The sequence below is a fragment of the Mustela erminea genome, chromosome 5, assembly GCF_009829155.1.
Source record: "Mustela erminea isolate mMusErm1 chromosome 5, mMusErm1.Pri, whole genome shotgun sequence".
Classification (NCBI taxonomy): domain Eukaryota; kingdom Metazoa; phylum Chordata; class Mammalia; order Carnivora; family Mustelidae; genus Mustela; species Mustela erminea.
The window spans coordinates 87,641,171-87,664,938 of record NC_045618.1 but is presented as its reverse complement, the minus strand read 5'-3'; the positions used below and the strand labels follow the sequence as shown (position 1 = coordinate 87,664,938).

Sequence of the window (23,768 nt, the reverse complement as noted above, 5' to 3'; positions counted from 1 at the left end):
CAGCATTTAGTAAGGCAACAGGGTGTATAGTCCTGTTACCTTTTAAGAAAGTTTTATCAAATCAGCATCTAATTGCAGTGCGAAGTCCAAGAGAACTAAGGAGTTGAGTCTGAGAGGTAAATTAAAGTATTCCGATTGTCAACTCATTGTTCCCTGTGAATTTATAATTTCCATGAAAAATGATACATATTATGAATTTAAACAACTGATGGCGTGTAAAAGTATTGAGTGCTAAAGACTAACCTTCAATCCAGTATGAGGGTTGGTTGGGTTGGAACCAATAAATGTAGCTGGGGCCGAGGTGGAGAGCAATGATGAAATGATTTGATATTACTTGTGATAAATGTTCTAATGTCCTAAATGTATTATATATATTCCATGTTTTTTTTTAAAGGATTTTATTTCTTTGAGAGAGAGAGACAGAGATAGTGAGAGCACAGGCAGGAGGAGAGAGAGAAGCAAGCTCCCAGCTGAGCAGGGAGCCCGATGTGGGTATTGATCCCAGCACCCTGGCATCACGACCTGAGCTGAAGGCAGATGCTTAACTGACTGAGCCACCCAGGCGCCCCTATATTCCGTATTTTTTTAAAAAAGTATCCATCAAACTAATTTCAATATTATAGTTTAAATGAAATATGCTGTGTGATAATGAAATACATGACCAATTCACAAATACGTGAATTTTTTGTTTTGTTAAGAAATTTTCAATTTAAAAATACCGAAGATAGTTATTTTTTTAAGACCATTTTTTTTCAAAGATTTTTGTTTTTTAAGTAATCTCTACATCCAACATGGGGCTCAAACTTACAACCACTAGAGATCAAGAGTTGCATGCTCTACTAACTGAGTCAGTCAGGTGCCTCAAGAACATAGTTGTTTTGAGCAGTGGATGAGTATGTGTCCATTTTATTTATTTATTTATTTATTTATTTATTTTTAAAGATTTTATTTATTTGAGAGAGAGAGAGAGAAAGAGAGAGCATGAGAAGGGAGAGGGTCAGAGGGAGAAGCAGACTCCCTGCCATGCAGGGAGCTCAAAGTGGGACTCGATCCCGTGACTCCAGGATCATGACCTGAGCCAAAGGCAGTCGCTTAACCAACTGAGCCACCCAGGTGCCCATATGTGTCCATTTAAAAAATTATGTTCTTCACTGGGTGTTGTATGCAACCGATGAATTGCTGAATTCTAGCTCTGAAACTAATAATACAGTATATGTTAATTAAATGGAAATTAAATAAAAGATTTAAAGAATAAAAATTATGTTCTTTTAATAAACAAAAATCTAAGTTATATTTAAAATTTAGTTTGTGATTTTTTCCTTAATGTAACAAAAGTCAATGAAAGAAAATCATTTGGACAATTATAAGTTTGTTGGTAGACACTATTAAAGAAACAAGCATTCGTATAAGCAGTATTTTTTTGAATGTCAACTTAAATATTTTTTTTGGAAATAGTTTCCTTGTTGTTTATAAAGAAGTAATCTGTTATGATGGGGAAAGCAGCAATAAAGTTTTTTGCTTTTGCTTTTAATAAAGAGCATTGGGACATCTGCAGATTTAGATACAGTGAAAGCAAAGACTTCGCAAACTGAAAGAAAACAAAGGTCTTGAAAATTAGTTTTTCAAATGTACCTTATTATCATTCCTAATGTGGACTTTCCACTAATTATTTTTAACTTCTAATAAAGTATAAACCATGCAAACATGGCAATGCTAGTAAGAGAATCTTAGAGAAGATTTTCAGGAAATAAGTTTTTTTAGGAAATAAAATATTCCTTACAATATGTCATTTGTTCAAACTACATATGTGAGTATAAACTGGCTATACATGTATTTAATTTCAAAGATCAGAATTAACATGTTACATAAAATCACCTATCCTTAAAACAAAGCATAATTGTTTGCCACGATGATTTTAATACATTTCTCTACTGAGATGAATGTTAACCTCAGGAAAGCAAGGTTTGGAATGGGAAGAGTTAAAAAACACGAAGCAACAGTAACCCCATTTAGATAAGGGATAGATGGGTGGAGCAAGGGAACAATACACTAAAGTGCTTTTCTTTCACAGATCTTGGTTCAAATTAAGGTTAAATTCCAAAGGAGGATGTGTTTTCCCCATATGGAGTCTTAAAGGACATGCCTTTGTTTCCAACTTCCCAGCGAAGATATATGTTAACACAAACAAAGTATTTCATAATAAATTTAACTTTTATAGAGTGACTAATGCCCTGTGAAGATAAGGTAGACTCTCAGTCACCTGTGTTTTAATCCAGGCTGAAGAAATTATGCCAAAGGCACACTGACAAAAACTTGATTCCTTTGGAGAGGATGGCAGTAGCTTGGTGGGGAGCAGAAAGGGTCTTGATTTTAAAAGTCTCATTGGAATGACTCTCCCTTCCTCACTGTGAACACAGTTTAGCATTTATGTACTTTGGAAGGACAAAGAGGTGAGGTAAGCCTGCCAAAATTTGAACCTGTGTTTCTGGGAACCTGTTAGTAGGTCAACTGTTACAAATGTAAGAGAAACTGCAAAGGAGCGGTGGGTGCTAGAAACTTGGCAATTGGACTGCATATAGCTTTATTAAAGCCTGCATGCTGTTCCTTCCAGATCTCAAGGGAGGTGACATGAAGTTAAAATGCCACGGAAGATCACTATTATTCAATCAAATTAGATTTTGGTGGGGAGTAGGGGTAAGAGGTAGGACAGCATAGAAAGAGACAACTCTTTTCAGTTAGAAATATTTACTTTACAGTTAACAGAAAAGGTTATCTTTAAAAATGTACTTGCTAACAATAATTTATTAATCCATCTTTTCCTTTTAAGAAAGATTAGTTATGTATATACCTCTTTTCTTTCCTTTTGCCTTTCTTTTTTCTTTATATTATTCTTTATTAACTAGAGACTGAATTATTAAGTCCTTATTCTTGCAAAATGTCTCTGATTTTGTTTGTAGGTAATTTACTCCTTAAACATATACAACCCTATTCCATGTGCAAATTCTATTAACTTCAGCTGAAGATGTAAAAAATTAGTCCTGCGGCATGTGAAGGGATTCCTTTTTAAGAGAGGGAAACAAAAATGTATTTGTGCCAACTGTGTCAGACATATTTTACTACACAGAACACAGGTGTTTTTTATATTTACAAATTCATCCTTAATGAAAGGCTTACAAAATCTATTTAAAATTTAAATAAGATAGAATACCATTTTCCCTTCTTTCTTCACTCACTAAAAAAGGAGACACTGACATAGAAAAAACTTGATTTTAAGTTGCTCTATGAGAACTTTTGAAACGTGTCTTTACCTTGTCAATCTGCAGGCCACTGATATTGATTCGAGACAAAATTGATTTTCATCACTTATTCCAAGCAACATATTTCTTGCCCAATTTCCTTGTGTGCTGAAACAAAAAATCAAAAAAACTCACTACACTGTTTTCCTCTTCTTGTGTTAGCCAGTGGCTAAGAGAAGAAAACTTTTCTGACTCTAGGCTGCAAGACAAGAGTAATTCTCTTTTCAGGATATTTAATACCAAGTCCAAATTTCAGAAATCAATTAACTATTATTCAGAAAGGAACACCACAAGGGGGCAGGTGAATCCAGGCTAGGTCCTAGGTGAGAGGGTCTTAGTATCGGGAATACTGGTCAAAGGAGGGGAAAGATGAGATGAAATTAGAAATAACACTAAAGATAATAGTTCTTCATGAATGTTAGCACTTATATCTGGACCTTCCAAGTGAAATCTTACTTAGAATATATCCAAAGATATTAATTACAATATACCAAGGAAATAAATGAAAGAGACCAAATCAATATAGTAATACTGAAAGTGATTCTTATATTTACAAAGGCCAATAGCATGGTTTTACCAAGAAGAGAAAGACTGTAGCTGAGAATAAATGTAAAATTTACTACAGAGCAATTAGGGTATTCATTGAAAATAAATTATAACCAGATAGACAAAGAATCAAATAATTAAAAAGATATATGAGAAGATGCCTTGGCTTCAAAGCGATTTTAATAACCAACACTTTCTGTTCGTCTCAGAAACGTAAACTTTGAATAATAGAGCTGTAACATTTTTCCCCCACACAAAAGTTGAGAAATTAATTTCAGGTACTTTAGAAAAAGATAAACGCTGCTTAAAAAGATTATTTAAGAGTCTGCTTTGATTCCCACTGGAAATTAAACTTAGCCTACCAATAGGAGGCGAAAATGGATATTAAAAAATTAGTTCTTCTAAACAAATATTTAAAAATTGACGCCAGACATCCTCTGTGAGAATGTCAATGACAATGTCTTCAACGGCCAACATATATACATACCTACTACGCAAAGTAGCCAGGATTAATTCTATTTGGTAAAGTTGGAAATTACCACCAGCTTCCCTTTCAAGCTTCACTAAGGAAACACATTTAATTATTTGATGTGGTATGATAGTATGTTATTTATCTTTTACAGATTAACAAAATTAAATGCAGAGGCTATTATAGCATAATATGTAGTATAATATAGTATAGTACAATATACAGTATAAAATGGTACAGTACAATAAGAGAATAATATATAACATAATAAAGTATGTACGTTGATCTCTTACTGGTAGTTTTTATTTAGTTTATAATAACAATTAGAACCTTTACAACGAGCGTCCAAGTGTCTTCTCTTACTTATGATCGAATTAACTCCTTACTTAGGATCCTACAACAATTTGCTATAGTTGTAACATAGAAGTCACTTCTACCGTAAATCTATTGATTGAGGAGGTCATCTTCTAATAGATTTTAGGGCAAGCTAGGTTTTAGAACTTCAGTCACCAAGTTGAGTGATCTTTCTGTTATACCATGATACATTTTGGTTTCATTATACCATAAGACTTAGTGTTATGTAACACTAACCAGACGGTTAAGCCTATTTCTAAAGCAAAGCTCTGAACTCAAATGCAAATGCCCATTCTTATGTCACCTTAACAAAGTCTACTTTTCTCAATTCACTCATTCTTCTCCTCGTGTGTATATTAATATACACACACATAAAATACACTCATGCGCTAAGTTCTTACACACTTACATGTATATACACACATACATACATGACGCAATCCATCGGTGATATTTTAGGTTAGTTTTTCTCCTCTTTTCAGCCTGTTAATTAGATTTCTCTTCCTTGTCTTTCTTTATTCCAAGTAATCCGGAGTCGTCATAGCCTTTGTCACCTAAAGGACATGGAGGCAGTTTCTGCAATGCTTGAAATAATAATGCCTGGATTTGTCAATGTGAAAAGTTGGATGGCTTTTAAAAGCTGACCAGTCCAGGGCTATTTGCACATAGTAGACATTCGATAAATATTTGTTGATTTGATTTATTCTAGGGTAAAGAACTGGGTAACAACTCTTTTTTTCTTCACTCATGTACTATGGTTAAGCCTGTGTACAAATGCATTTATGAGTAAATATTAATGGTCATGGTCATTAAAGATGTTTTAGAGAGAAAAAAATCTAGGTCTTCAGGCTTTAAAGAATAGCGATGATTGGGAGTATGTGTGATAAAATACTCTAAGTGGTTATCAAATAATAGATGACAGACACCATAAAGTGGGGGGGTCTAACTAAAGGGAATATTGATAAATTATTTGGAACAAAGTAGGTACTCCATAGCTTTTGAATCAACTACATGTTGAAGGATTAAATTTTTGATTCCGCATACTAAGGCAAAGGACCTTATAATTTAAAAATTTCAGAATAATATTTTTATTATAAATTTAGTGAGCATATGTAAGCCACATAATATTTTCTTTGGATATTCTTCCTTGTGATAGCATGTGTTCTTGTGTTTTATTGACAGTTGAGAGGCCCTGGACATACAAAATGAATATTACTCCTAAATTTCAAGTAATGTATAACACTTAAAGAGTTAAATTCTATACTCCCATCACTTAGAAGAGAATAACTGATTTGTTTCCTTTTCTGGTCACTAACAGTAAAAACTCTGAGCTTACAACATGTTAAATTTTGGCTCAAGGCAAATTTACAACAGCGGGATTTATGATAAAATCTGTCAAAACATTAACCATGATGGCACAAGTTTAAGCTCTTAACAGAAACAGGGAAGCAGGAGCTTAGGAATGGATACACATCTGTACTTGAAAATGCCTGTTGAGGTCACACTATAAAAATTATTCAATTCCTTTGTTCTCATTTTACCCAAATGTGAAAATTCCATGAGGTGACTATGTGTTTTAATTAATTGGCTTCAAAGAGATGGGAGGCTCTTGGGACTAAAAATATACTTCTAAGTAAAAAATTACTAGCTAAGAGAACTTCAGAGATTCAAGATAAAAGCTAAGAATCTATAGCATCTTCCATTTCCTGTCTGATGAATATCAAGGAAGATTAAGTCTTAACATAGCTAGTGTCTTAACCTTTTGCTACTTTTAAGACAAAGATGAACCATCTAGCCGCATGTCAGCATTTGAGCACTATTCATTATGATTTTAGTTTGTCAACATGGCAAACAACATTGGTAGTTTGGGTTTACTGTTGCTTGATGAGTAAAGGAACTGTATTTCCCAGAAAATTACAAACAAGATACTGTTATTGAAAGTGAATTGCTCTGCCAGCAATCCATTATAACCAAGATAGTTAACTTTGTGTGTGAGGTATATACTAAAAACAATTTCAGAGGACATACTTACTTGAAAATGTAATTTGGTTAGGCACAGCCAGGGTAGATTTATGAGAAGAAAGTCTTCTTTAAGGAACTTAAAGATTTTTAGGGTGTTAATGTCGTGGTCATACAAGTAAATGCAGTGACTATTCTATGCTTGAGTGTTTCAAAAAGCCTCGGATATAACTGACCTATTTATTGGAAAATGGTGTGCACTTTTTAAGCTTTAGGATTTTCACTTAACAAGCTGCCTGATGAAAATTGGTGGAGAATAAAGTAGAGATAAAGTAGAATTAGTGACTAAGTATTAATTTTTGAAACTGTAGCTTGATAGGAAGTGTTCATGCCCAATTTATTTGTTCACAAATATTTTAAAATATGGCTTAGGTATTGAAAGAATAATATATAACCAGAAGGTAAAATATCAGGAAAATTTATCTTAATAATCAGAATTCAGAAAATTTTACTTTTCAGAAATGAGAAATCATTGAATTTGAAATCATGATTTAAAGTAGATCACAGCAATATCAGAAGGCATCAGAATATATCACACTGGTTTATACATTGCTTATCTTCTCTCTCTGACAGATTTTTGACACACTTGGCTCCAGAAAGCAATTTAATTATTACTGTTGACCAGTAAAGATTTAAATGGCCTATTTTGGGGTCTGGAAATTTTGTTTCAACTTTCCAAGACAATGGGACCTTGCCTTCACTTTATCACAAAGTGAAACTTCAAACTTTGAACTTTCTAGGACCAACATTTAACAGCTACACAAGAAGTCCTGATTAACAAACGAAACCTATATCAGAATCACACAAACAACAACAAAATCTGCAACTCTTCATTTTAAACTGATTATGGTTAAAAGTCGAAGTCTTCAGGTAATCATGTTTCTTCTGGTGATATGCCAGGTGATAAATAATTTGGCATGCTAGTACATTTTAATACTTAGGAAAGGATACTCAAATCTCCTATCTGAAGGTCATATATATATATATATATATATTTTTTTTTTTTTTTGGAAAGACAGGTCATACAAATGTTTATAAAACAACAATATAGTTGGAAGATTTAGGTTTCATCATTAACTCTTGTTAGTCTTGATAAATGACTATTTATCAGGTTTTACCTGTGCAAAGAAACATGAACAACGTCTGACCTCTGGAAGCTGCACTCTAATGGGAGATAGTACAGGGATACTGAAACAAGGGGAAACCTAGTAAGTGCCCTAATAGAGATGAAGAAAGAGCTATAAGGCCTACAGAAGAGAGATTAGCCGTGGCTTGGTGGTGAGGTGGGGGCGGGGAATTAGGGAAAGCTTCATGAAGGGGGTGGTGCATAAGTATTCTTGAAGGATGAATTGGATTTAAACACATGAAGGTGGATTTGACCGAGTAGAGGATTAAAAACGTAAATGAATTAAACAACGAAAATACAGGGTAGGAACTGAAATGGGAGAGTAATCTTGGAGCATACATAGGTCAGATGTATTAGTATGACAGAAAGTTACTTTTATTAATTTTCTTTAATCCATATGAAAACAAAATAACATGCCAAAATTTCCAAGTATGATTTGTGCATTTTTTCCCCTTAAATCCAATATGGAACCAGAAAACTTTCCTAAAATCTATAAAACAAACACCCAAACAAAACTGTACACATACACTTCATTCTTTGACTCTTGAAATAATAAAACCAGTTTCTCTCACTGTAACTGAAAGACAGTAATATCTGCAGTATTTAAAATTTCAGTCTAGAATATAGCTATATTTCCAGAATGAGTTGTTGCAATTTTATAAAAGCAGAAATAAAGTGATGATTTTGACAAGACTGAAGTTTTGAGACTTGATTTCAAAAGGTTTTCTTCACTTTTTTTGACAAGCAAGATTACATATTCACTTAAATGAAAGTATGTCACTATGTCACCTAAATGAAAGTATTCAGCTCCTCTTTATAATATGACCACAGTTTAAGAAAATAAGATGCAAAAAGCAAATCTAATTTCATAATGTGAAAAGACTCTGATGTAAGACATCAGAAATCAGTGCATACATTCAAGTGTAGAGTAATTCTTCACAGTGATTCTTCAAACTGAGACATTTCATGTCACATTACATATCATTGTTCAAACTATACTTAAATTTTCTCATCCAGAATTATCTTCACAACTAGTTTCTGAGTTGGAGAAGAAATTCAGTCTTCTCTCTTACAGTCACCTGTTTATTTCAAACAGCACGCTTAGAAGCAAAATGAAGCCTAGAGATTTAAAATCAAAACTTGTCTTTAGCGAGCCAGTGTGTACACAATCTATATGGGTCTGAGAAACATTCTTTGTGACGTTATCAAGAGGCTCTCCCTAGGCAACAACAACTGTTGGCATGGAAAAAAAGGGCCACATGAGACAAAGTATACTTGACTGGTGTGTTTGGCAGCACTCACCTTTGCAAATATTATGTAAGTCTGTTTCCTTTATTTTAGGCAAAGTTCCTAAGCTTTAAAACAGGTCTGCATTTTGAAGTTTTCCTAACAGTAGGTGAGGTTTTTGAAATGAAAGTCAGTTCTTAATTTAACTTTCTTAGATGCACCTTGGTTTATTTCTTTATTTTTCACACATATTATGAAGGCTGCTTTTGGGGCAGCAGTTGGGACTCAATAGGCCAGGGCAGCTTACTTCCTAAAACACAGAAATCATATGATTTTAATTATAAAACCCGAAATGTTGATTGCTGCTCTTTTCTAAGTCTTGTTTTACATCCAGCCGGTGTTAAAAGTTCGTTAGCTAGAGCTTAACAACACAATGGCCGAAAGGAATGGAGTTACCACACAAGTGTTTAAATTCCATGCCGGATCCCTAGCTACAACGGAGAAGAAAGTTCAAACAACAAAAACAGAGTTGCAAGGTCTGAACTTGCGTGTCACGGATACCTCTTACTCATCACCAAGCAGCTCTGATTCAGGGCAACCAGGCCCTCCCAAGCAACATGGTTAATTGAATAAGGATTCTAAACCTTTTGGCTGCAGATAAACCAAAGTGGCACATGGCTCATAACTCAAACATTTCATTTTAGGCAGCTGTTAGTTTTCTTGCCCAGGCTAATTTGGATTATTCAATCATTTTCTTTTCTTTAATGAAAAACTGCTTGTAGTTACTGGTGGGGACAAAGAGCTGCAATTACGGATCTTGGAAAGTAAATTTATTATCGACTCATTTTAATCATGTATACAAGTGATGTTAAATTTGGAACTAAATTCAGAACATTTTATTAGTAGTACAGTTTTATCTGTGTGTGTGTGTGTGTGTGTGTACACACATTTAATAGCATTCAGCCCTGACTACTGTTTCCTGCCATGATGAACCTGGAACCTCTCTCAGTAATCAACTAAAAATGCTGGATAGAAAATGACAAACACCCTCTCAAAAGCTATCAGTAACTTTGCTAGTTGGTGAGGAATATTCAGAGGCCAAAACCTAAGGAAAACTTGGAACCTTTGATGGTAAGTAGAGTACAAAAGGCAGTTTTTACCTTGAAAGAATTTGCCTTATGACGGGATGAAGTTGAGCTCTGGTTTTCATGGACCTCCAGGGGAGCAGGGGATAGGAGACAAAGTCCAGAGCCCACACAAGGAAAAAATATTGAACTCAGGCTATGAATGTAGAATAAAAAAGTATTTCCTCTATGAATTTTTTAGGATTCCACATAAGAACAAGACCATACAAATTTGTCTTTCTCTGTCTGACTTATGTCACTTAGCATATTGCCCTCAAGTTTCAACCATGTTATTACAAATGGCAGGATTTCTTTTTTTTTTTTTTTTAACGGCTGAATGATATTCCACTTTATATATATATACCACAGCTTCTCTATTCATCTGCTGATGGACACTTATGTTGTTTCCACGTCTTGGCTATTGTAAATAATCCTGCTAGAAACATGACGGTGCAGCTGTCCTTTTCACATCTTTCAGATATATTTCCATAAGTGGAATTCCTGGATCATACGGTAGTTCTATTTTTAATTTTTTGAGGATCTTCCATATTGTTTTCCATAGTGGCTGTGCCAATTTACAATCATAACGATATATGAGGGACTTCCCTTTTCTCCACAACCAGGCCAGAATTTATTTCTTATCTTTTTGATGATGGCCATTCTAATAGGCATGAGGTGAGATTCTTTTGTGGTTTTGATATGCATTTACCTAATGCCTGGGGATGTTGAGCATCTTTTCATATATCTGTTGGCTCTCCACATATCTTTTTTGGAAAAATGTCTATTTACGTCTTTTGCCCACTTTTAATTAGATTATTTTATGCTATCAATATTTCTTTATATATTTTGTGTATTATCCCTTTATTAGATATATGGCTGCAAATATTTTTTCCCATTATGCAAGCTGTCTTTTCACTGCCAATGGTTTCTTTTTCTGTGCAGATTTTATTTATTTTTAAGATTTTATTTATTTATTTGAAAGACGAAGATCACAAGTAGGCAGAGAAGCAGCCAGAGAGAGAGAGAGGAGGAAGCAGGCTGCCTACTGAGCAGAAAGCACGATGCGGGGCTTGATCCCAGGATCCTGGGATCATGACCTGAGCTGAAGGCAAAGGCTTTAACCCACTGAGCCACCCAGGTGCCCCTCTGTGCAGATTTTTAGTTTGATATAATCCCACTTATTTTTCATTTTATTGCTTGTGTTTTGGGTGTCATATCCAAAAAAACCAGTGCCAAGACCCATGTCAGGGAGCTTTGTTCTTATGTTTTCTTCTATGAGTTTCATGCTTTCAGGTCTTACATTTAAGCCTTTAATCGATTTCAAGTTAATTCTTGTGAGTGGTGCAAGATAGGGGTCGAATTTCATTTTTTTACACGTGAATATCCAGTTTTCCCAGCACCATTATTGAATAGACTGTTTTTTCTTGAGTATTCTTGGCTCCTTTGTCAAATATTAGTTGACAAAATCTGTTCATCTGTTTTTATGCTAGTACTGTACTGTCTTGATGACTATAACTTTATAATATAGCTTGAAATCAGGAAGTGTGATGCCTCCTACTATGTTCTCTCTCAGGATTGCTTTGGCTATGTGAGGTCTTTCGTGGTCCCATATAAATTTTAGAATTGTTTTTGACACTTCTGTAAAAAATGCCATTGGAACTTTGAGAGAAATTGCATTGAATCTATAGACTGCTTTTGGTAGTATGGATATTTAGTGATATTAATTCTTCCAATCCATAAACATGGGACCTGCCATGAGTTTTATAATCCTAACTTAGAACTCAGATGGGCTTCTGACCCAAACCCAAATTACCATCAATAAAACTGGCCCAGTACAATTCAGATTATGTTTTTTTTTTTAAGATTTTATTTATTTGTCAGAGAGAATGAGCACAGGTAGAGGCAGGAGCCCGATGTGGGACTCGATCCCAGGGCATTGGGATCCTGACCTGAGCCAAAGGCAGCTGCTTAACAAACTGAGCCATCCAGGCGTCCCTCAGATTATGTTTTTTTTTTTTTAATTTATTTATTTGACAGACAGATATCACAAGTAGGCAGAGAGGCAGGCAGAGAGAGAGAGGGGGGAAGCAGGCTTCCTGCCAAGCAGAGAGCCGGATGCGGGGCTCGATCCCAGGACCCTGAGATCATGATCCGAGTGGAAGGCAGAGGCTTTAACCCACTGAGCCACCCAGGCGCCCCTCAGATTATGTTTATAAAGTGCTCTAAGGCTGGTACATTCTCCCAGAGGGCATTAACAGAAGCAAATGTGAAGCCTCTGCTGAGGCACTGTCTTCAAACCAGGACTTGAAGAGCCCCACAGATGATAATTCTAAGACAGATAGGCTCACATTCATAAATCACCAAACATCCAAAGAAACAAGATAGCATAAATGTAGCTGGCAGACATAACAGCAAAATTGGAGCTGGAAATACCTGAGCTATAAAATGACTCAGAAGTTAAGTACGGAATAAGCATGTTTAAAATGTGTAAGATCAAAAGGGACTGAAAATATGAGATAGGAACAAGAGACCATAAAAATGACCAACTGGATTTAGGAATGAACAGAATACAATGTGCAGACATGAAAAAATATTACAGAAATGAAAGACTCACTGAAATTCTGCTTCTAGACAGAAGACAGTAGTTTGTGGCAGATAAATGCTCCTGTTGAAAACAAGTAAAGCTGGGTAACTTACAAAAAGTTATTTGCTTAAGGAGTATCAGAGACAGGCTAAAAGAAAGAGGAGAGGGACTAGGATTCTAAAAAGAGAACAACAGAGGTAAACTGATGATCTGCAGCAGCTTTTCCCCTGGAGGCATTTGCTGGGTTTGGGTGAAGGTGAGAGAAAGATAATCTGGGCTTTGTCCTAGCAGAAGACTGCTGCTAGAGACAGAGGAAACAGCTTTTGGCCATCTTGCAAGGCTGGAGGGATAGACCTGGGGAAGCAAAGGGCCTGAAACACACACCCAGTTTCCCTTCAAAATACTCAAAATACTTGGCAAATTCGGAGCTGTCTTAAGTTGATTAAAAAACGCTCAGAAGAGGGGGGCTTGGGTGGCTCAGTCCATTCCGCCTGACTCTGGATCCCAGCTCAGGTCATGACCTCAGGGCTGTGTGTTCAAACTCTGCTATGAGCTCCGTGCTGGGCATGGAGCCTACTTAAACAAACATCCCCACCACCACCCCCCCAAAACTCAAATGAGGCTATCTCAAAGGGCCCCCGTGAAACTATCACTTGCACCACTGAAAGCCTGACTGAGCTATGCCATTGGAAGAGAGGCAAGCCAGAGAAAATGGAGGCTTACTCAGGATATAACCCAGCTACCACTCAGCACAGTACCTGACTGGATTAAGGTGATTAGCTTCCCCTCAATCTTCCTAAGACAGGAAAGGCTAAACCCTCTCCGGAGGAACACAAAATCATCCAGAGGGTCATGATGTCTTATATTGAGTCAACAATTCATAGGCATGCCAAGAGAGAGGACCATGCATCTAGAAAGCAAAAAACAAACAGACCATGGATGATTCAGATACTGGAGTTAGCAGACATGTGGATATAGCCTTTTAAGTATATTCAACTAGCATATTCAAAAAACAGAAGCAGAGGGGGAGACAATATATTTAGAAAGATGAGCATTTCACCAGAGAATTGCAATGTAGCAAAAAAACAAAACAAAAAAACAAAATCAAAACTAAAACCAAAACAAGAGGAAACTGTAAAATTGAAAAGCATAGAATCTAAAATTCAGACCTGAATAGATAGGTTTAATAGCAGCAGACAGGATTAATGAAATAAAAGACAATTTTTAAAACTCACAACTACTGTACCTAGAGGAAAAATAGGAAAATACAGAAGAGGGTTAAAGTGGCATGTGGGAACATAGAGAATAAATATAAAATATATACAATTGGAGTCTCCAAAGGAGGAGAAAAAGATATTCACCAAAGATTTCCTAAAATTAAGAAAAGATACTTAGAGATTTAATAAGATGGATGAAATCAAGCAAGAAATACACAAAGAACACCTCAGCTAGGCACAAAACTGTCAAAAACAAAGAAAAAGATGAAAATGTAAAAAATATAAGAGAAAACAGAGACTTTACTTTCAGGAGAAAAATGTTAAGACTGACAGCTAATTTCTCAATAGAGAAGAGGGCAGCTAGGCATTAAGAAGATGACATTTTAAAAGAGTTACAGGGTGACTTATAGTTTTGGTTATGATGGAGTCACTGGGACTACGTTTATCCCCTAACTTTAAAAAAAAAAAAAATCACACCCCAAACCAACTACGACAACAGCAAACAATGGTGAAAATACATGGATCAATGTTTTTGGACTTTGGACAATAGGCAGCCCAGGACAGTGATCCCTGAGAGAAAGGAAGCGTATGAAGTGAGCTCTACGATTAACCCAGCTTACCATCTGGAGAGATTACAGAGCAGAGGGCAGGGAGGAACAGAACCTGGCAGCCTCCCTGAGTTGAGAACACAGAGCCGAGAATGTGAGGGAGGCCGAGGTGGCTAGGATCTGCAGGTCAGAGTACGGAAGAAGAGGGTCTGCATGCAGTGGGTAACATGACACAGGGAGAGTCCATGAGAGCGGTGGGGTGTAGAGAATGGCCGTGCATACCCTGACTTCCTCTCTGTACTGATCCAGCATAAGTGACAGTAAGCTACCAAGTGAGGGCAAGAACTACCAGAAAGGAGCAGGTAGGATAATAACTAAAACTCACACAAGGTTGTGACCAGTCAAAGAAGAGAAGCTCCATTCTCCACAGGTAGTGCATTCAGAGGGGTGTTGCCTAAATTGTGGGGAAGAATCAGCCTGATATTAAAGGTACCCGATCCTGCTAATAAGCTTAAAAAACCCTTGTAAGGATCAAACTGTTTCCAAGTAGTGTAACTGTATCACTGAACAAAGTTCAAAAAATTTTAATAAAAAACAAAAAAAAACCCCAATGCTCAACAAGTTAAAATACACAATGACTGGCATCCAAAAAAAGTCAGCAGGCATGCAAAGCAGGAAAATATAACTCATGATGAGGGAAAAAAAATCAATAGTGAGAGACCTGGAAATAGATTAACAGACAAGAACATTGTAACAGTTCTTATAAATATTTTCTATATTCCAGAAGATAACATAAGGCATAAATAAATTCAGGAGAGAGATAAGAGAAATTAAAAATACACAAATTTAACTTTTAGAGATAAAAATACACCTGCAATGAATAAGGCTCTGGATGGAATTAAGAACATATTAGACACTACAAAAGAAAAGATTAGTAAATTTGAAAATAAAGCAATAGAAACTATCCAAAATAAAACAGAGGAAAAACAGCCTGAAAAAAGAGTAAATGAAGCATGAAATAGCTTAAGGACAACTTAAAGTGGCCTAATATATATTGAACAGTAGTTCCAGATGGAGAGGAAAAAGACCTGGGGGACAGAAAACTATTAAAAGAAAAATGGCTGAGGGATGCTCGGATGGCTCAGTTGGTTAAGTGTCTGCCTTTGGCTTGGGTCATGATCCTGGGGTCTTGGGATCAAGTCCCACATCAGGGTCTCTGTTCAGCAGGGAGCCTGCTTCTTCCTCTGCCTGCTGCTCCTCCTGCTTGTGCTCTCTCAGACAAATAAATAAATGAAATCTTCAAAAAATGGTTGAAATTTTTTAAAAGTTAGACTACAAACCCACACGCCAAGAAACTGAACAAACCATGAGCACAGAAGCATGCAGAAATCTATACCATAATATATCCTTTGGTTGAAAGAAATGACAAAGGGAAAAGTCTTTAAAGCAGCTAGAGGACATTATTATATAGAAAATAAAAATAAAAATGACAGTGGGAACAAAGCAAGCCAGAGACAAAAAAGCAACATCTTGAAAATACTGAAAAAATTTTATCCTAAAATTCTATATTCAGCAAAAAAACTTTTTTCACAAAATGAAGGCAAAGACAGACATTTTTCAGACATGAAAAAGCTAAACGAACTCATCACTCGTAGTCCTGCATTGTATAAACGATAAATGCTTCAGGAAGAAGGAATAGGACAGTGGGTAGAAACTTGGATCTACATAAAGAAGAGCCTTGGAAATGGTAAAAATACAAAATAATGTTCTTACCTTTTAAAATTTCTTAAAGATTGTTCTTTAAAGCAAAAATAATAACGATGTTATTATTGTGTACAAATGTAGACGTAAAATATGTAATAATATCGCAAAGAACACGCATGCTGAGACAATTTCTGTAAACTGTGATGTGACAGTTTAGACATGAACAGTTTATAGAATCTTTGCCTCAAAGATTCTTACTGTCCACCCCACCCTGGTCCTCCTTAGGCCGTGTACTTTAAACTTCCAATTCCAGAGATGCCTGCGTGGCTCAGTGGGTTAAGCCTCTGCCTTCGGCTTGGGTCATGATCTCAGGGTCTCCGGATCGAGCCCCACTTCCGGTTCTCTGGTCAGCGGGGAGACTGCCCCCCCCCACCCCGCCTGCCTCTCTGCCTACTTGTGATCTCTCTCTCTCTCTCTGTGCGTGTCAAATAAATAAATAAATAAAATTAAACTTCCAGTTCCAAGTTCACTACGTTCCCTGCAGGTATTATGTAGTGTATGTAAGGTATTTACATTACCTTACCCTGACTGAACAATTTTTTTTTTTTTTAAAGATTTTATTTATTTATTTGACAGACAGAGATCACAAGTAGGCAGAGACGCAGGCAGAGAGAGAGGAGAAGCAGGCTCCCTGCTGAGCAGAGAGCCCAATTCGGGGCTCGATCCCAGGACCCTGGGTTCATAACCTGAGCTGAAGGCAGAGGCTTTAACCCACTGAGCCACCCAGGTGCCCCCTGACTGAATAATTAAACAGAATAGAAGCAGTTTTTAGATTTCAGCTACTGGTTACAGCAAAATTCCATGTAAAATTACAAAATTAAGTAGAGGTGCTTTGCAGTAGATTTCAACCAGTGTATTATTTTTTCATTACGAGACCTAATCTCGGGGCACCTGGGTGGCTCAGTGGGTTGAAGCCTCTGCCTTCGACTCAGGTCATGATCCCAGGGTCCTGGGATCGAGCCCCACATCCAGCTCTCTGCTCAGCGGGTAGCCTGCTTCCCTTCCCCTCTCTCTGCCTGCGTCTCTGCCTACTTGTGATCTCTGTCTGTCAAATAAATAAATAAAATCTTAAAAAAAAAAAAAAAAGAGAGAGATACCTAATCTCAGGGCGCCTGGGTGGCTCAGTGGGTTAAGCCGCTGCCTTCGGCTCAGGTCATGATCTTAGGGTCCTGGGAACGAGTCCCACATCGGGCTCTCTGCTCAGTGGGGAGCCTGCTTCCCCCTCTCTCTCTCTGCCTACTTGTGATCTCTCTCTGTCAAATGAATAAATAAAATCTTAAAAATTTAAAAAAAAAAAAAGAGAGAGACCTAATCTCCCTTCCTAGGTTCTTTCTTCTCTTCCCTTTCCTCCCTCCCTCCCTCCCTTTCTTCTTTCTTTCCTTCCTGTCTTAAGATTTTATTTATTTATTTGAGAGAGAGAGCACAGGCATGAGACGGGGAGAGGCAGAAGAAGAGGGAGAACCAGACTTCCCTCTGAGCATGGGCCCAATGTGGGGCTTGATCCTAGGACCCCAAGATCAAGGGGTCCTGAGCCAAAGACAGACCCTTAACCAACTGAGCCACCCAGGTGCCCCCTTAGGTTCTTCTAACCATATTACCAAAAGTAATGTTTATCTTTAATATTTTATTGCTATTCTTTTTTTTATATCTAAATAGTTTTTAAAGGTTCTTATGATACCTAAAAATTTGTTCATATCAATTTCTATCTTTATTAAACTTGTTAAGGAAGTCAGACACAGTTTGATGGTGAACCTAATCAGTCTTGCTACTATAGTGTATTTTATAGGCATGTCCAGTATAGGATCTTCGGGATTGTACCACTCTAAGTTTGATTAAGATCAATGTATAATATTTGCATTGAAATGTGTAGGATTTGCAGTAGTGGATTTTATATGAATAAAAAATAAATATATATTTTAGATATTTGAGTTTGTGCATTAAAATGCATCTTTGTTAATAATCAGACAGTAAGAAATTAGTGGCTTCAAAAGTACTAGTGTACTCCAAAACTATGCTTAGATAACTATAAAATTAAAAATAAGTGTATTAAGATGTCTGCAAAGAATTATCAATGGCATACAATATTTTAATGATTCTCAAAAATAAATACTCATCGTTGTCTTCTTCTTTTATGAAATCCTACATTAAAAATAATAACTCCAACCTCTATAAATTTAACTTAAAGTACATAATAAAAAAGAATAGAAAAAACCTTTCAAAAAAGGTTATTCTAGTAAAAGGATTACAAAAAGTTTGGTAACTTGAGAAGTTATTCTGGAACGTATGCTACTAGTTCAAATGTGCAAGCTCCAACTTAACAAATGTTTAAAATATTTGAGTTTTTAAAACAGTGCCAAAATAAACCACATCTTTTCTAGAGATGACATATTTAGCTAAGCATGAGCAATATAAATCTTTCAACCATTCCATGTATTTGTTTAAAGGCCTCAGAAACCATGTGCATTTCTAATAAAACATGAACAAAATACTGAAGTCACTGGAGCCTAACAGTGGACTTATAACACAGATTTTTAAAAAGGAAAATGTATTTGTGTGTGTGTCAGTGTGTATATATCTAACTACATAGAATATACATGTATATAGATATGAATAGGTCAAGAGATAGGTTCGTTGTAAATAATAGTTATCAACAACAAAATAATGTCTTGGGGAAAATCTGGGTTCTATGCAAACATATGTGAGAAGATAAAATGTGTAAGCCATGGTTTTTTTTTTATCACTATAGTGACTAATTAATCATGAGTACTTGAAAATAGAAATATAAAAAATACCTATGATCTTTAAAGATATGACATATGAAAATGCTTTTCTATGCAATTATATCCAATAGTAAAACTACAGATTTTTAATATTCTAACATTTTTGTGAAGTTAACTAATTCTATTAGTAAGTGATTGACAAGATTCCTCAGTTTATTTGAATAAAGATATATACAAAGGATCACGTTTCTTATTGAATAAGGAAAATATTTTATTAGATAAAATACTTCAAATATTTTAAATAATTTTAACATTAATGGCTTAGTCATAAGGGCAGAATTAAAATTTCTCGTATATTAACAGTTAACTAATAACTTTGCTCTAACTGCCCATACCTTGCTTATAACTAGCAACCTTGCTTATAACTTGTCTATAACCAGTTCTGTCTCTAATAGTTGCACTAGGTGGTAAGGTAAGCCTTGAAGTTCAGACCACCATTTGATAAAACTACACTGTCAGGTTTCAGCATCAGGCCAAATTAACAGTAGTACAAAGCAACTCAAGGTTACTTTTTACTAACAATGAGTTGTCACTCTTAATGAGTGAAGCCTCAGGCAAAGTGTGCTGCTACTAGAACACAATAGAGAGGAGGTAATAATGTGAGGCTATTACCCATGCACTTCCCATGATTGTACTTCAGTGAAAGAAATACATACCGTCTCAACTGTTAGCGAATTTATATATATATGTGTGTAGAAAAGAAATGACACAATAACAACAAAAATTGCCAGAGTTAAAATTTTCAACTTTTTTTTTCTTATAGGAAGATTTCAGGAAGTATTGCTGAGTCGAGTTTAGTCGTAGGACCTCAGTTGTAAGTCTTAGCCAGTCCTTGGCGAACTCCTAGCCCCTCTGACTCTATTTCCTCATCTGTAAAATGTAACAATAATAACGATATAATTGCAATTATCATCATCGTTATTATGTGGTTGATATATATGTATATATAATCTACTATTATTACTATTATATGGCTGTTGATAGGATCAAATAAAAAACACTGATGTGAAAGGATTTTATAATAAATCATTAAGTGTTACACATGTTTGTATTATCTTTTCTGCTTTTCTTCTGAACTACTTATTTTTACAATGGTAAGTGAATTCTCATGTTACCATAGGAATTGGACTTGATAATATTCAAGGCAAACTCAAAGCAACATCTCTGGGCAGCATGAAATACATCTGAAATTGCATTATTACCGAATATGTGGAGAACTGATCTTCAGTGAGTTGGGCCATTCCTTCGCGGACCAAAACCAACAAAAAGCCCCACAACAATGTAAAGACTGTTCGCAACACTGTTGGTGGACATTTTTAAGTGTAAGAAGTCAATTGATAAGATCTAGCTGGAATACTTGGCATCTGCAATTTTGTACACAAGTCATTTTCAAGGGGATATGATGTTTTGATGGAGATTACCTGTATTCACAACAGTAAATGTTACAATTGTTTTACAAATACAGCTTCAAAATATCCAATTCTTTAAAAGTTCTGGATATTAATTACAGGAACTGGTTGCCCTAATCTGATCATTTAGGGACAGAAAGAGATGTGTGAAAACTGTAAAATGTCCTTATGTTTACAGTGTGTTTTATCAAACCCCAAGCAGAAAAACACAAGAGACATCGGTCTCTTCTTCAGGACTAAACTGAAAATTCAAGTTTACTTGTGATTTATTTGAAGAGGATTCAGGAGTAGACTATTTTGTGACAGGAACTGTTCCTCTTTACTTACCTGTGTGACTTGAAAGGCACTGTTCCTTCACATAGGGAGCTGCCACATGTTTCGATTAGAGCCCAGAGACCAAATTATTTCAGGTTTCTCTATTTATATAGTCACGGGCCCATGAAAGACTATAATTCTCCTTAGGGCTGTACAGGAAATCCAGTTAGCTTATTTCTAACCCCTGTTGTTGCTTATTTTCTAATTCTAATAGTTTAAAGAAAAATTAAAAGCAGGCAACATGAGTAAATTCTAAATTTGAACTCAATGGGGTTCTAACTGCCAGTTAATTTAATAAATTTAGTGAGGAAGAAGTTGAGTTTGTTAACATCATGATTCTTTTGTCACTCTGTGATAAAGCACTGCACATTTTCCTGCAGAGTTAAAACAACAACAACAACAACAACAAAACACACGAATAATCTCCATTCGTGTATGAAAGAATAGTGCAATAAACTGTCCTGTTTTTGTCCCCAAAACAAGCAATGGTAGTTAACTTAGCTCCATTTCAAAGTTCAATTAAAATACGGTATGGACTTAGAAAAATTTATACTTTCCTACAAAATTTTCACTAATTTGATCGCCACTTGCCTATTTCATCCTGTTCCAGGCATAGTCATCTTCTACTGGCCTCTCACCTATTCAGTCTATAAAAAAAGAAGAAATTTTTCCTATAGCCAAATATATAAATCCTAGTTTTATTCATAATTTCATATGGTTAGAAGTGACTGCCATGCCATAACTATTTCAAATTATCTTTTAAATAAAACAGTAGGTAACCAAATTGCCAGTTTTCTTTTTTCCACATCTTTATATTTTTACATTACAGTTTTATTGAATATTGGGTTCCCTCCCTCCTAACAAAAATTCAAGTGATAATCTAGATAAAGATAACAAAAAATAGTACTTAACATGTTTGATGCCTTCTTGTCTTTCAGAGTCATGCTAGCACATGTTACTTTTCAAGCCAAAGGTGTCCCAGCCCACGAGACAGACTTGGCCATTTCTATAGCTTAAATAAAGTTCAGTTATTCAGTCACAACATTAAAAAGTGTTGACAATATGAATCTAAAAGTAAGCATAAACAATTTCCTCTTTTTTATTGAAAACAGTTTGCATTATTTGTAGTGAAACAAAAATCATGCCTTGATTAATGTAATTTTAAAATATCAAACTCTCGTTAGAGCTAAGTGTACATTTGATTCCTGGTATTTAGACTTAATATTTTTTAATACCGACAAAGATTATGTGAATGCATTGGAGGAAGACTATACACTCTCACGTCTGAGCTCTCATCAGTTAAGAAATAAATTCTATATTGAAAAATGCATGTATTTGAAGTTTTGACCTAACACAGTGGATTACGGTTTAGACAATATTTACTTTGCTGTATTTTGATTCAGAAAGGGCTGTATGCGAAGATATGACCTATAATGGTTTCTCCGTAAAAAGATTTATATTCAATACAGTGAGATATAAAATAGTTACAAAATAAGCTGCAACTTTATAGCTACTCACTGGTAAAAGTCTGTAGTGAATACATTTGGATAAATAACTCAAGTCAGCAGCAAAGTGGTTAAACATTTGTGATTTGATTTTATCTCAGCTTGGAATGTGGTTGGAGTGTCCCACTTCTAACAACTGTTTGCTAAGTTAAGGCTTTAGTGTTTACACAGTGTTGAATGAAGCAGCCTGGTCACCAGATGTGATTGCTTCCCCAGACTGTCGTTTTTTCAGTCAGATCACTGTCCTCATGGTCCCTGTTCCAACCTTCTTCCTCAGGACATCCACCAGCCTTTCCAACCTAAGTCGGGGGCAGGAGGGCGGGAAGGGGAAAAAAAAAAAAGAATACAAAAGGTGCAGTTATTGTCAGGAATGTTTTGGCTGAAAAAGAACAGTTATTTGCCTGTGACCAAGCAGTGCTGGTAGTCACATTAAGAGACAAAGCATTACTGTCAGCAAGACACACTGGTGCAGAGTGCCAAGTATCTGAGGTTAAAAAAACAGTAACAACACAAACTTTAACCTAGATCTTCAGATTATGTCAGCTTTAGAAGCTACATGAAAAATATAACATACTTATTTCAATACATTTACCTGCTTGCGTTAGGTTGCAAATGAATCATTTACTATGCAATGAGAAGACGGCACTTGACATGCACAGCAGTTTCAAACTGATTTTTACCTGAGAAGTACCTATTCCATACAGAAATACCATCGCTCTTACACCTGTTACGTAGCTACATAAGTGATACACTGGTATGTTACACACTTCTGACACATTACATTTCTTCCTTCCTCATAAAGTCAGCTGATGAAAATAATTAGGAATTAGCTAGCTGGAAAAAACCTTTTAGTGGCATGAAAATAATTTAAATATACACAAATGATTTGATGCTAATAAAACCAGACTTTCTGTACTACATTTAAAAAGGAGTTTCTATTCTGATTAACATAAACAGGCAAGAGGGTTTATAGTTTCTAGTCAAAGATATGTGATTTTTTTTAGTTGATTAAAAACCCACGAATTATACTGAAAATAAAGTCAAAAGTTCAGAAGTCCATTTCGTAGTGTTCTTAGGCTACTCTACGGGTGGGAGATGACATTCATGTGGATCAGTGAGATTTTGCTTGACAGGAGATGATGGAATCCGACCATTAAATTTTTTTTTTTTTGCTGAAAACATAAAACCTCAACAAAAAAATCCTGTTTGATGTTACACACAGAGAAATCTTCCAGTTTTCATATATACAATCTTCCTCCTGAAAGACTGGTGAGCGACATAGTCTAGTCTGCTCCAGCTCTGCCTCATTTATATGGATCCAAGCATGAGGGTCCTTTGCAAATAAACACAGCACAGAGCTAGACACTAAAGGAATGAGGGTATTCTTAGCGTCATACACACTGGTTTACACGGCTAATCAGCTGCACGCAACACTGAAAGCTAGCTCTAGTTTATTGGATGATTTTGTGTATGCTGAGTTCTGTT

General features: G+C 35.7%; 1 protein-coding gene and 1 long non-coding RNA gene across 5 annotated transcripts in view; one reads left to right on the top strand and one right to left on the bottom strand.

The window, feature by feature from the left end:
- Positions 1–2,205: 2,205 nt before the first annotated feature.
- On the top strand, positions 2,206–7,549 carry LOC116591298. The gene is made up of 3 exons (XR_004285935.1): positions 2,206–2,455; positions 2,958–3,131; positions 7,258–7,549. It is a non-coding gene; the product is annotated as an uncharacterized LOC116591298 (long non-coding RNA).
- Positions 7,550–21,779: 14,230 nt separating this feature from the next.
- Positions 21,780–23,768, bottom strand: part of MIPOL1 (mirror-image polydactyly 1) — a 318,781-nt gene continuing 316,792 nt past the window's right edge. For all 4 annotated transcript variants that reach the window (XM_032344073.1, XM_032344071.1, XM_032344072.1 and 1 more), the window contains one exon: positions 21,780–22,582. In XM_032344073.1, coding sequence (XP_032199964.1) covers positions 22,516–22,582 — 67 coding nt within the window. In that variant the 3' untranslated portion in view covers positions 21,780–22,515. The remainder of the gene's footprint in view (positions 22,583–23,768) is intronic.